Source organism: Callorhinus ursinus, unplaced genomic scaffold (genome assembly GCF_003265705.2).
Source record: "Callorhinus ursinus isolate GAN/ISIS: 27379988/994484 unplaced genomic scaffold, GSC_fseal_2.0 scaffold62, whole genome shotgun sequence".
Classification (NCBI taxonomy): domain Eukaryota; kingdom Metazoa; phylum Chordata; class Mammalia; order Carnivora; family Otariidae; genus Callorhinus; species Callorhinus ursinus.
In genome coordinates, this window is record NW_027397124.1 from 4,645,027 (window position 1) to 4,659,269 (window position 14,243).

General features: G+C 40.4%; 1 protein-coding gene across 4 annotated transcripts in view; it reads left to right on the plus strand.

The window, feature by feature from the left end:
- Positions 1–14,243, plus strand: part of EPC1 (enhancer of polycomb homolog 1) — a 94,703-nt gene that overhangs the window by 15,745 nt on the left and 64,715 nt on the right. Inside the window, exon 1 of one of the 4 annotated variants that reach the window (XR_012376052.1) lies at positions 9,393–10,132. The exons of 1 other annotated variant lie outside the window; for it this stretch is intronic. Coding sequence is in view for 2 of the 3 variants with exons in the window: in XM_025885779.2 (XP_025741564.1) it covers positions 9,980–10,132 (153 nt within the window). In the remaining variant the exon portion in view is untranslated. Of the gene's footprint in view, positions 1–9,392; positions 10,133–14,243 lie in introns of those variants that run through there. 2 more of the 4 variants (XM_025885779.2, XM_025885780.2) reach the window with 2 other exon arrangements.

Consider the following 14,243-nt stretch of genomic DNA (forward strand, 5'->3'; position numbering starts at 1 on the left):
TGTTGTCTTAGCTAAGAGTTTTGAAAGCCTTTGCAATTAATATTGTTTTATACTGTATATCCGGGGGGGGAAAAGCTCAGAAAAATAAAATGATCTATGAGATAAAATAGGATTAAAATGTCCTTTAAAATAGCTCATGTTTATTGAGCGTTATTTTTGTGTCAGGTCCATGATAAACTCTTTGTGTTAATGATTTTATTGAATCAATGTATCAACCTACATTATAGATTCTGTTGATTCCTATTTTATGGATGGAGAAACTGCAGCTCCAAGAGCTTAGGTTAGAATAAAAATCTGAATCAGAGTGGTTCACCACGTTCTTTTTTTTTTTTAAGATTTTATTTATTTATTTGACAGAGACAGACACAGCGAGAGAGGGAACACAAGCAGGGGGAGTGGGAGAGGGAGAAGCAGGCTCCCCGCTGAGGAGGGAGCCCAATGTGATGCGGGGCTTCCATCCCAGGATCCTGGGATCATGACCTGAGCCAAAGGCAGACGCTTAACGACTGAGCCACCCAGGCGCCCCCACCATGTTCTTTTTTTAATAGAGAAACTTTGGGAAAGAAAAGTAGCTAAAAAATTTGGTTAATTTGGTGTTAAATACCAAATATATTGCTAAAGAGTAGCAATCTGCTTAATTCTGTGTTGGTTAGAATTCTGTTCAGTTTTACACTTAAATGTCTTATTTTGCACTGTGTTCAGCAGGATAAAAATCTTAACTGGTAATAAGGATAGTACTTTGCATTTATAAGGTCTTTATGCTTCTTTCAAAGTTCACATGTCAGACTTACTAAGCAATTAAATGAAAAACTTGATTAGAAAAACTTTCATTTCCTTGTATTGCCTAGATTAGAATTTCCCAAAGTGTGCTTTTATAGAATTAAAGGTAATAATTAATAGTACATAGTAAGGGGTTGCATGGTTAGATAAATTTGAAAAATACTGTGATAAGCATTAGTAAATAGATTTCTTTTCTGCAGGACTTGTCCTGATCCTATGCCTTGCGAGCGCATACGTATTTTTAAAAGAAAGATATAATAGACAGTATTTTTCTAACTTACTGGTTTTATATGTAACTTTTTATGTGCCTCATCTGAGAATGTAACCTCTGGGATTAATGTTTTATGGATCATACTTTTGAAAAATGCTAGGGGCACCTGCGTGGTTCAGTCATTACCTGCCTGCCTTTGGCTCGGGTCATGATCCCAGGGTGCTGGGATCGACCCCACATAGGGCTCCCTGCCTAGCAGGGAGTCTGCTTCTCCCTCTCCCACTCCCCCTGCTTGTGTTCCCTCTCTCTCTGTCAAATAAATAAATAAGATCATAAAAAAAAAAGAAAAATGCTAAACTGATATCTGGTAAGAAACACATTTTAGACCTTAAATGTTGATATTTAAGATACTGAAGACCTAGATTTTGCCATCAACTCAGAATGACAGTAAAATTGTCAGCCTTCATTTGTGCAGACTTGGCACTATTGTTATTCAAAGAAAGGTAGGGGTGCCTGGGTGGCTCAGTCTGTTGAGCATCCTGCTCGTGGTTTCAGCTTAGGTCATGATCTCAGGGTCCTGGGATCCAGCCCTGAGTGGGGCTCCATGCTCAGCAGGGCGTCTGCTTCAGGGTTCTCTTTCTCTCCCTCGCCTTCTGCCCCTGCCACCGGCTTGTGTGCCCGTGCCTGTGCATGCACGCTCTCTCTGCCCCCTCAAATAAATAAATAAATAAATATTTAAAAACTAAAAAATAGGGGGCGCCTGGGTGGCTCAGTTGGTTAAGCGACTGCCTTCGGCTCAGGTCATGATCCTGGAGTCCCGGGATCGAGTCCCGCATCGGGCTCCCCGCTCAGTGGGGAGTCTGCTTCTCCCTCTGACCCTCTTCCCTCTTGTGCTCTCTATCTCTCATTCTCTCTCTCTCTCTCTCTCTCTCAAATAAATAAATAAAATTAAAAAAAAAACCTTTAAAAAAAAAAAAAAACTAAAAAATAGGGCAACCCTCTTGAGTCCCCTCCCTCCTCGGGAGCTTTGTACTCTTTGCTATCTCTCAATAAACCTTTCTTTGCTGCCCACCAAACAAATAAATAAATAAATAAACAAAAGTAGTAAAAACAAAAAATAAGCAAAGAACAGCAGATATTTGTTCTGCACCTCAAGCCATGAAAATTCAAACCTGTTGTTTATTTTAAATGTTCTATTAAGGCAATATGTGTTCTTTATAATAAAGAAAAGTCAGTACACGCTATAAACCTCCCTGAGGAGGGTGTGCTTAAGTGAATTATGGTGTGTATGTATATATATATATATATATATATGTATATATATATATATGATAAGTATCTGTCAAAAAATAATCTTATAAAAATATTTCATGAGGTGAGATTATTCTCAGATTATATTTAGAAGTGAGGACCACAAAACAATATTCAGTATTATTCCAATATTACAAAACAAGCAAATGAAAAATAAAAGAAAACCCAGGAAAGACTGGAAGAAACAAAAACATCAAAAGGTTAACCTGATTATAAAGAAATCAGTTAAACCCAAAATATAATATCCAAGTACATGTTCCACCACAGTGCACCTGGGTTGTTTTTTGGCTGATGAGTCTAGTGTTTGGGAAACTTAATTCAGAAGAAATCTGAAGATCTGGATATGACGTATATCCTAATCACTAACTCACTGAAATAAATTGGGTTGGTTTTTTGTTTACTAGTTCCTGCAACTTTAAAGATGGTAGATATGTTTTACTTCCTCCTGTAACCAGGATTTTGTTGTGAAATAATGGAATGCATTTTCTTTTACTACGTCTAATGTGGGAGACACTAATGATGTTAGCTACTCTGTCGCCGGCTATGTCCTGAAGCTAAGCTGATTTTTGGCCTCAAGGTGTTCTCACTTGGGTGGGCAAGTAACCATGAAAGTATCACAGAAAAGTCCTGGGAAATCACTTCAAAATTTTACTTGGCTTTGGCTTGCTTGGTAAATGATTAATGATTAATGAACATGCATCAGGCACCACTCAGCCGGTGCCTCTTCCAGTTTGTCCCAACTCACCACAGTATATTTCCCTCCCACAGCGTCCTCTAGAAGTCATGCTTGCTATGATCTCCAGTGACAACCTCCGTCTTTTTGGTCCTCCTCGAAATAGCGACCTCACCTGGCTTCTCTTCATGCTTCCCCCAGCGCCTTGTCCTTCCTCCTCTGTTCTTTCCCCACCTCTTCACCCTCTGCTGACTCCTAGATGTTCTCCGTGCCCTCCTCTTCTCACTCCATGAATCATTCTTCACACCTATAATCTCACTCCTTGGGGTTGAAATTATTCACTTTTCCTTCCCTATTCGGGAAGAGAGGAGAAACTGGATTTAGAGTGCTTTTCTAAGTAATTGGCGCAACGGTTACTCCCAGGATCGTAAAGAATAGAGTGAAAGTAAAACTTTAAATTTCAACAATACTAACTTATTAGGTAATAGAGAAGATAGTTCTGTGCTTCAAGTTTCAAAAGGAAAATGATTTCCTTCCTTGGATCACAGAAGCAATAGTAACTTACAAAAGTCTGTCTTGAAAGCCCTCTTCCCTGTCAGGCTTTTTTTGTCTACCGCACACTAATAAATTTGATTTAAACCTTCCAACATAAATTTCTATTTTGTTAACGGTTTTTCTCTTATTTCTCCAGGTTTCATTTCTTCCCCCCATGTACCACTTATACCATGCTGATTTGTATGTGTTGCTTGGTAAAACTAGTGCTCAAAGTATAGTACATTCTATGTGCTGAGACGGTAAGACACCTAAAGGTTACTGCCTGCCCTTATCCCTCCCTCTCCCTCCCTTTTCTTCCTTCTCCCTTCAGCCCCCTCCTCTGGTGTCTCCCAACTCTCTCATTCTTATGCCTTTGCCCCTTACAACCTTGGACTAACACCTGGGCTATACACAGTAGTCTGTCAGTAAGTGCCAGTCATTAGATTAAATGAGTTAATAGTAATTTAACAAAATTCAGTTTAGATAAATACTACCAAATATTTTTTAGTATTTCTGGTTTAGTTCTTCAGTTTTCCTTGTTTGCTAAGATGGACTTTTATTCTTCTGGCAAATTAATTGTTAGAATGTATGACATTCCTCTAAAGTACTAAATTGTTACTGTTCAAGTTTCAAGTGATTTCCTGCTTATGACTCCCACCTAGGCATCCAGCTGCATCAGGTAGTCTAGTAGGATCCTCTTAAAATAATGCCATACAGATCTCATCAACTGCCTACCAGGATTGGGAGGAGGGGGAGATCAGATGATGTACGGGACCTGGGAATTAAGGAATCCAAGTGCTAAAAATGGATAGACTTACCTAATCACCTTTTTTTTTTTCCGGGGGTATGGTCTAAATTTTGGCAAAATCCTTGCTGTGTTCAAAGTAGATTTTCTATAAATTTAGGATTTTATATTACACAATAAGATGTATTATATTTCATTATCTTTTTAATTTTTAAATCTCAATACTGCTGGCACCATTTTGTGAATTTTTAAAAATATTCTAATTCATTCTCAAACAGGCCCAATTTGTGTATTTTTTTTCTTTTTCTTTTCTTTCTTTTTTCTCCATTAAATTTTGTATTGGAGACGTAGGTAAACTGAAATAACTGAGTCCATCCTGCTACAGTTTGCTAAGAATAATAATTTGCCCTTTATTCTTTTAAGGTAGAGATAGATTATTTCTGGATATATTCTGAATATTTTATATCAAACCTAGAATTCCATGTATAAATCAACTCTGTAAAGAAAATTAGTTCAGATATTGTTTCTTTGATACCCTATTAAATATATTACAATATAATTGCAATATTTAATTTCCAATATTTCCTGGCGGGGGGAACACATCATGAAAGTATTTCCAGTTTTTATTTCCCTAAATGTTATGTTGGAAGAATTCTTTGATGTCATTTCTTTATATAGCTTATCATGAAAATAAAAAGCAGAAGGTTGAGAAAAATAACTTGAAGTAAAAATGTATTGTCAGTATTTAGTGCTTTTGCACAATGCTTTCAATGATAGCACTGTATCACTGTCTCATGTTGAGATCATTATCCATTCACACATTTTAAAGAAATTAGCTTCATATTTTCCCAATTAAATGTAAAGGCAATATATCACTTTATTATTGGCTCTGTGAGGCTATAGGGATCATGTCTTATTTGTCATTGTTCTCCAGCACAAACTGCTTTACCTCATTCTTAGTAAACATCCAGTCAATATTTGTTGAATGTTTGAAGGAATGACGAATCTAGACTCCTGCTAACAAAACTGGCATCATGATTTTTTAAATCTTATTGTTCCATCGAAGAGAGTTTATCTTCTTTGGATCACTATCCATTCTTGCCCTCCTTCCTTCTTGCCTCAGAGGAAGACAGTTCTAAAGTTAATCCATTTATATGATTCTTTGCTTTCAGTGTACAAACTTGCCCACATCTCTCCCACCTTCAAAAACAACAAAATCTGTTGTCCCTTTGTCTCTACCTCTCCTCCCTTCATTGCCAAGCCTCCTGAAAGGTTAGCCCATATTCAACATCTCTCTTTCCTCCCTTCTACTTCACTCCTCATTTCACTTTATAATCTGGTCATGGGTGCTTGACTCTGGAGTCTGATACTAGGGATTTCAATCTCAGCATTGCCTCTCACCAACTTTGTGACCACAAGCAGGTCTTGCAACCTCTCTAACAGAACAGATCTCATAGGACTCTCATGAAAATTAAATGAGATAATGTATTTAAAATGTACTTCTGCATTGCCTGGCACATAGTAAATGGTGGTTATTATTCTTACTGATTGCAAGTGTAATAGGAGTTCAGAGAGGAGAAAGAATGGTGTAGGCTTAAGAAGAATTACTTTGAATTCACCTAACCTCTCACTCTTCAGACTAGGAAATTAGAACCCAGAGAAATTAAGTAGTCAAAATTTCATGGAGGACATATTTGAATTGGATTTTGAAGGGTAATAACAATAGTTTACAACTACTGAAGGTTTACTGTGGGTCAGAGACCATTCTAAATATTTACATGGATCATTTTATTGAATCTTCAAAACATTCCTGTGAGGTAACATTTCGGTCAGCCTAGAAATATGCAGTCAGTCTGAAGCTGGACAGGGAGAATAGAGAGAAAGGAATGAATGAAAATCTGGAGGCAGGAAAGACATGATGATTTCTAAAGATGGTGATGAGACTTAGCAGCCAGAGTGAAGAGCTTGTCTTAGGCAATAATGGGAAATTATGTTGAACAGAGTTAGAGTTATCAAGGCACCCTAACAACAATACCAAAAAAAAAAGGCTTTATCTAATGGGCAAAATAAAGAGCAGATATAAATAAGTGACTTGGGCAGGGGAGGATACACATGGAATGAGGATTTAGGCACACTGATTTGGTGGCATGCACTATGAAGCCCTAAAGGGCAGTTTGTACTGTGTTCTTCATATTCCCAGGAACCAAAGCTTCTTCCAGCCACTGTTGATTACCACTAACCACTATGAGAGTACTGCAGTTTCCTGTAAAGGAGGTGGTTAATAGCAGTTTATGGAAGAAATGCATGAATAAAGGATGAATTGGATTGGGGGTCGTTGCTAGGCGGGAAGTGACGAGAGCTGGGACTATGGTTGAGACAGTGGGAATGGAAATAAGGAAACGAATCTTGGGTACAATTTCCAAGAATAAATAATAAGACTTGGGCACATATTGGACATGAACTAAAATTCAGAACCATATTTCAGGTTTCTTATATATAGCAAAAAGCAGTGCCAGAGCAGTTGCATTTCACACATTTTTGGTGTTTTCAGCAGAAGTTCTGTATTTGGTATAAATTGAAATGAAGCACATTTCATCATGATGATATTGTAAGTAATTATTATCACCATAAAAATTTTATCTCTACTTTCTACCCCTACTCCCTCAACCCATCTTCTTACCCACTTTACCATATACCTGGTTTATTGTCAGAGTCTCCTACTGAACTCTGGCCAAATAAACCTTCTCATCTTCACACACCAGCCAGTTGCCTCCTCTCACTGTTTTGTTCAAACAGCTGCTTTCTCCCATGAATACCCTTTCTTCTACCAGTTCATTGCCATTGCCAACTGGAATATTAGTCATCCTTCACAACCAAATCACACGCTAGCTTCTCCATGCTGTCTGATCAGCCCAGCGGGAACTGACTTTTCCTTCTGAACTCCCATAGCACTGTACTTCACTATACTGCCTTGTACTGGTCATTTGGTTAACTGGGTATCCCTTGATCAGAATCTCACTTGTATTCCCTACATTGAAACCTGAACCTTTATTGCTGCACTCCTGCCCCTGAGGAGGGAGGGAAGTGAATTGAGTTATGAGGCTTGGGACTCCAGCCTTGGGTCCTTGGGAAACCAGTAGGACTGGGAGTCAGAAATCCAGGGCATTGAGCTGGATGGAGAATTGATGCAAAAAGAAAATGTCTCTCAGCAGGCGTATTATCTGCAAAAAGGCAAACTTAATTTGTAAGCATATCTCCGGACCTGCCATGGAGGATGATTCTAGAATCTCTAGACAACAAGGAACTGATTTGTACAGTGCCCATTAGGGATACAGAAAATGTTACCCATAAGCTGTTATTTTAATGCAGTTTAAAAATATATATTATTTGTTTCCTTGGTGGTTCACTCATAACTGAAGACCCTGTTTTGTTCTAGAAAGTCTTATTAGTCCACAGAATCTGTAAAGACTTTGCTCTATGAAGTCTTTTGTAAAATCAACAGGATTCTACTTGTAGGATTTTCAGAAATCTAATATTGCGGGCTGGAGAGGACTACTATACTAATATTGAGCCAGAACTCTTAAACCTGCCTAAATAGGTATCTGTTCCACAGTATGGTTGGTAATTCTTGAGGCTCCCAGAATATGACAGGGGCTCTCGTGGCTGCCTTCGCACATGCTGCTTCCCTTGCCTAATCTACTTTTCTTCTCTTCATTTTTTGGCAAGGTTAACTCATACTTATCCTACACAATTTTGACTCAGATATCATCTCCTCCAAAAAACCTTCCCTGAATGCTCTCATTAGAGCTGCTGCCTGTTCCCACAATAGCATGCGCTTTCATCATAACACTTACTCCAGGTGTGGCAGTTGTCATCTACAGGTCCTTCTCCATGAGCTCTGTGGGTGACAATCAGCAGCATACTTAGAAGGCCATGAGGACTTGGTAAATGTTTGCTCATTGAATAAATGCAGTTTTAGTATAGGAAATGTAGATGCAAGTCCCTCCGCCTCACAGAGGGAAGTTGCCAGTATGAGTTTGAGGGTAATTTTTGAGAACTGCAATCTATGCACTCCTTGTCTTCTCCCCACCTGGCAGTGTAGCAAAACCAACCTGGAAGATAGCAGTTTGCCTATGTGCCTTAAGCAAGTAACAGTTCCTGTCCAACCCGGTATTTAAGAATAGTGACTATTTTTACTATGTAGCCCCCAGCGAGAAAAGCAGACTTATAAAACATTTTTGTATCTCAGTGAATGTTTATGTTTGAAATTTTGCTGGCAAACCTACTAAACCCACCCCAACAGCCTTTCTGGATTTTTAAAATATTCCACTGGAAAGAGCTCTCTAGATACCAATGTTCATGTGTAATATAAACCAAATAATCAATCACATCCGTCTAAATCTCTACAATAATACAGCTTTCCCTCTTTTTTTTCTTTTTTGATTTGGCAGAAGCACTACGGCCTTTATATTTTTCAATTTTAGAAAGTTTTTCAGAAAACAAATAAGTGTGAACCCATGGCTATGTTGAAGCAGCATTTTCTTTCAGTAAAACAAAATCATGAGCTACATATAACGAATTGGCTCTAAAATTTTGAAGTAGGTCTTGCTTTAATTTTTTTCCCTTAAGGTTACAGTGTCCGATGATAACTCCTTTTGCTTCAATTACAATAAAAGTGAATATGGGTAGGTAAAATGCAAGAATTAAAACACACACACACACACACCTACTTTGGAACAGAGTAGGATGTTTACCGTTTATATTAAACCCAGTGGATGGAACTGACCAATGATGTGCGGCCGAGCCTGTCAAATATTATAATTCAGAGTTTCTTTAGACGTAAAAATAATCGCTGGTAAAAGTTCACCCAAAGTAGCATTTTGCCCCCAATTTCGTTTGTATTTTTGTTTTAAAGACCTAAAAAGCAGCGATAACTAAGACATACGTTCACCCACTGAATTTGCCACCAGTGCGCTGCGCCTCTGGAGCGCCCCTCCTAACCCCCACCCAGGGCGGCTCTGGCCCCCCGGCGTCTCCCCCGCCCCTCGCGCCGGCAGCTGGCTGGGGTGACAGGTGCCGAGCCCGCCTACCCCGGGGCAAGAGCACCACCCCGCAATTCTCCCGCCGTTGCCTTTCGCAAAGCCGGCGTGCGGGTGGACATAGTTTGCCTGCACCTTCGCCTGTCAGAAAACGGCGCTGGGAGGGAGCGAGCGTGAGAAAGTGAGCGCGTGCCCGAGAGGGAGAGGAGGACCGAGGAGCCGGCTCCCGGCGTCCGAGCGCCCAGTCTGCCCGGTCCCGCCCGTCCGCCTCCGGGCCCGCAGAGGGTGGGGGCCGCGAGCAGCGAGGCCGGCGGGCGCCGGGGGTTGGCGGGACGCGCGCTCCGTGCCGGCGCCCGGCCTCGAGCCCGCGCTCCCCCCCCCCCGCGTGCCCGCGCCGCTGCGCGATGCAGTGTGGGGAATGGCTGGGGTTGGCTGAAGAGCGCACAGTTGAGTTTTAATGTCCGCCATGTTGGCCATGGCGTATTGAAGAGAGCGAGCGAGAGAGGAGCGGAGCGGCACAGCCTCCCACCCTCCCCGCTGGTGTTAGTGCCCGGACGGCGGGCTCTGCGCTCCGCCCCTCAAGTCCCCGGCAGCGGTAGGCGAGTGGGGACCGAACCCCCGGTTCTCCATGATCCCGCTGGCCGGGGCCGTTTCCCCAGAGCGGAGAGGTATCTGCTGCGCCTGAGATGAGTAAACTGTCGTTTCGGGCGCGGGCGCTAGACGCCTCGAAGCCGCTGCCGGTTTTCCGCTGTGAGGATCTGCCCGACCTGCACGAATACGCCTCGATAAACCGGGCCGTGCCGCAGATGCCCACCGGAATGGAGAAGGAAGAGGAGTCGGTACGTGTTAACTCCCCTGTCCGACCCAGCGCCAGGCCCCGCTCCCTCTGCTGCCTGCGGCGGCGGCGGAGCAGCATACCCACACAAAATGGCCGCCATCTTCTCTTCGCCGCCGACTCTCAGTCGCCGGCCGGGCCTTTACCCCGCCTCCCCCGGCCTCGACCCCCGGCCGCCGCGGCCCGGCGGGGCCTCCTCTAAGGCCACCCGCCGACCCCGGCCACTTGTACCCGGGTCCCGCGGAGTTCGGGAGCCCGAAAGGCACAAAGGGGTCACGTGACGAAGCTGCCGGCAGCCATTTTGTGGTCTTAGTTCTTGGGTTGGGCCTTGTGCATCCGGAGAGGGGAACGGGCTGGGTGGCGGTGGGGGTGCGGCGAGCCGGGAGCCGCGGAGGACCCGCCTGCAGCCCTCTCCGCAGGCCGCTGGGTGGCGTTCTAGGGCCACCTCGGTCTTCGCGCGCTGCCGGCGCGGGGGAGCGCAGGTTCCGTGCACTGTGGGGGAATTTCACTTCCCGGTGGCCTGGAGAGGTGGCTGGGCTCAGTGGGGCCTGTAATGTTGACAGCACGTCTGTGAGGTTTATGATCCCTTCACCCGCTGCAATAGAATGTCGAGGGTACGGCGTATTTGCCCGGATGACTGACTTTCATAGAAGATAAGACTTAATTTCTGTATCCTCTTTCTGGGACTTCTGCATTCATTCCTCCCCAATTCTGATTAATCGGAGGATAATAAACTATCCCAGACTTTTTCTTTGATCTTTGAGACTATGTTGCAGACTTATTTGGAGTACGTAGCTCTTCTAAAGCCTGTAACTCTAGTATTGTCTTTTTTTTTTTTTTTAATAAAGTGTAAGTTCGCCTTCTTTCTGGTTTTCTCAACGTAGGGGAAGAAAAGACCCAATTTAAGAAGATGTTATAGATCTAGATTTCGAAAGAGGGTCCTTCCTTATCGATAACAGAACTAAAGTTAAGTGAGTTCATTTACAGAAATCTTAACATTGAGATGTCTAAATCGGGTGGGTTTCAGTATTTAACTGTTTACACCTAATAGACATTTTATCATAGCTGTGGCTTTACCTTGTTGTAGAAATTGGGTTCAGACACAAGGATAATAGAATCTTCCTCTCATTTCCCCCAGATCCTTGACAGTATAACTTGATGACTTCTAATCCTAAGGAATTGCATACCTTGGTTTTCAGGTACAGCCATTTAAACAGGGTGCAGTGTATTGACAGTTCAAGGAAATCAAGGAGTCGCTGGATTTGTGTGCTACAATTTTGTGGAAAATTGTACTGTAATACTTCTATTTGGTACTGTAAGAATTTTAAATGTAGAAATTATGTTTTGTAATGTTGATTTTGAAAATAAAGCTGTTTAAACTGTTTGGGTTATTTAACCTTTTCAAGTAAAATAGTTGTGACAGTTGAATGTTACTTTTGAGAGTAGTGTTTTAAATCTAACTTTACAGATAAGCTAAGTGATAAGTGTATGTAGTAGTTGAGATTGTCTAGTGTAGTACTGACTTTTCAGCACTTTATGAGACAGAACCTCTTAATTTATTTTACATGTATCAACTTTAGAGTAGACTGGTGCCATTTGTTTATTTTTTAATAAGTGATTTGTTTTTAAAAATTAAAGTACTTGTGACTGCAGAATCTTGTCTTTTGGTTTTATTTTTTGTTTCTGTTTATAAGTTTTACAGATAATACTTTCAAGTTGGGGTGCTGGTGTTACACTGCCTTGGAATTTAATTTATAGTTCTTGTTTTGCAGCCAAGGAAGGTGGGGAGAGCTTTGATAAAAGCAAGGTAGCACTACAGTACACTTTAGACATTTAGTTGAGTCTTGCTTCTGTGAATACTTTGAATAGTCCAAGAGCTACAACCTGAAATTAGAGCTGAGCTCCACTGAAGTATCAATACTTGTTAAATTTTACAGATAGTTTTTGTTCACAGAAATAATTTCGACATTTTATAGTGCAGTGGATATCATTAGTAACATGTGGAATCTCTTATTTCTGAGGGACATGAGGGATTTTTTTCTTTCAGACTTCCTTTTCCATCATCTGTTTAGAATTTATTTCACTTTACATACAACTGAAACTATGATCATTGAAGCATAGACCTAAGGAACAGATACTGAATTTAATAGAAGAATGTAAACAGTACCAGATAAATTGCTGCTGTACAGTCCTGTGGTTCCCGCTGTCAGTAGTAGTTGGCCATATAAATCACAGTGTTTGAAAGTAGCATGTTACACGATACTGAAAATGTAGACTAAGCATAAAGGTAGTTGAATTCTGAGCTAACCTTAGAAAAACAAAACTTTTTGATAATTTGCTGAAGCATGATATACTTCTTAAAAAGATAAATGGTTAAAACAAACTTTTGCCTTTGACTGACATTATTTATGGTGTCTCTTAGGTCAGAGTGCCCTAGAACCTTAACTGAGCGTCTAGTTTAGGAAAAGTATAACGGTATGTTGATCATGAAAAATGGGGCAGACTTAAATGAGGACAGTTTTGTATACACCACCTGATTAAGAAAGCATTTCATGATCAAGATGTATCTGCAGAGTTGTCATGTAAACTGTATCTGGTAATAGTTACCATATTTTGTTTCTGTGGTGAATAACAAATTTTAGGTCTTAATATTGAGAAAATAAAACTTGTTAATGTACTCCCATTTAACCAATTTTAATAATGTAAGCTGAACACATTGACTTAATTAGGCATGCCTCTTTTAATTTTTAAGAAACAACTTTAAACAGAAATCCTCAGTTCCCCGCCCAAAAATGACTTAACTCAATTTTAAAATTTATTTTTTTTATCACTGTTGGATTGAAAAATAACTCCAGATTGTAATAAATTGAAGGACTTGACTGAGTTTTAGACATTAAGTAGGCTTCATGCCCAGGGTGGAGCCTGACGTGGGGCTCAAACTCCCGACCCTGAGATCAAGACCTGAGCTGATGTCAAGAGTCACCCAGGCACCCCCAGAAGTAATTTTTAAATAGGAAATCAATAGACTGTCAGCTCTAAAGTGAGATAAATGAGTCCCTTTGGGGGTTAAAAAAGACAAAAGTTTAAGCAAGTTGAAAGGGCAGATGTTGCACCATTGTAATACTTGAACATTTTTATTAAGATTATCGTAAATTTGAGATCTTAACTTTGAAGTTAGGAATGTTCAAATACTAAGTTCAGTGCCACAGCTTCACCTTTAATTGAAAATGTAGCTTTTACAAGATGTCAGTACTATTGATATGTTTTTATTAAAATTGATTTGGTCAAAATTGGAGCTTTAAATTAAAATTTTCCCTTACGGATACTTACCCTTTAGGAAAGACATTCTGAAAACGTTGGTTTTAAAGTGATATTAAAGCTTCGACAAATTGGAGCTACCTGGTTCCAATAGTATAACATTTTCATTGGGATGTCTAGGGCATTGTGGCTCCATTAGAAGTGGAGAGTTAACCTTTCTACTCCCATTACCTAGTCTCGTTTGGGTAAGATATGTGATATAATTAACATATTAATGATACCACACTGATATTACCTTATACAGCCACCTCTGAGACTGTTAGAAGTAGGGTCTAACCATTACAATCCAACACCTTGTTTTAGTAGGGTTCTAACCAGACAAAATGGTCTCTTACACCTCCCTTTCGCTCCTCTTAAAACTACCACCTTTCATTTTGGTCCTGTATACAATGTGATTAAACCCAAGTTAAGGACCGTTTATATAAAGTGGGCAGGTTTTTTTGTTTTTAGTTAAGGGGAAATTGGAAATATGTACATATCTCTGATGTGAGGAAAAATAAGCACTACATTTTCAAAAGTTAAAGTCTAGTTTTCCTATTTTATAAAAAGTTAAATCACTTTACATGATCAACTTAAAAGTTTGATTTCTCATTTTTTTTTGAAAGAGACAAGAATCTTTTTCTCTCTTTAAAATTTTACAAACTAAGCTTTTTTAGTCCTTGGGAGCTGTAAAATTAATCTAGAGTTCTCCCTCTGCTTTGGAAGTGAAGAAAAATATGTGAAATCTCAATTACTGTAGGAGCAAAGTTTAATTTTTTCAAATAATTTGAATTAGAAACAGTTATTTTGCATTAAGT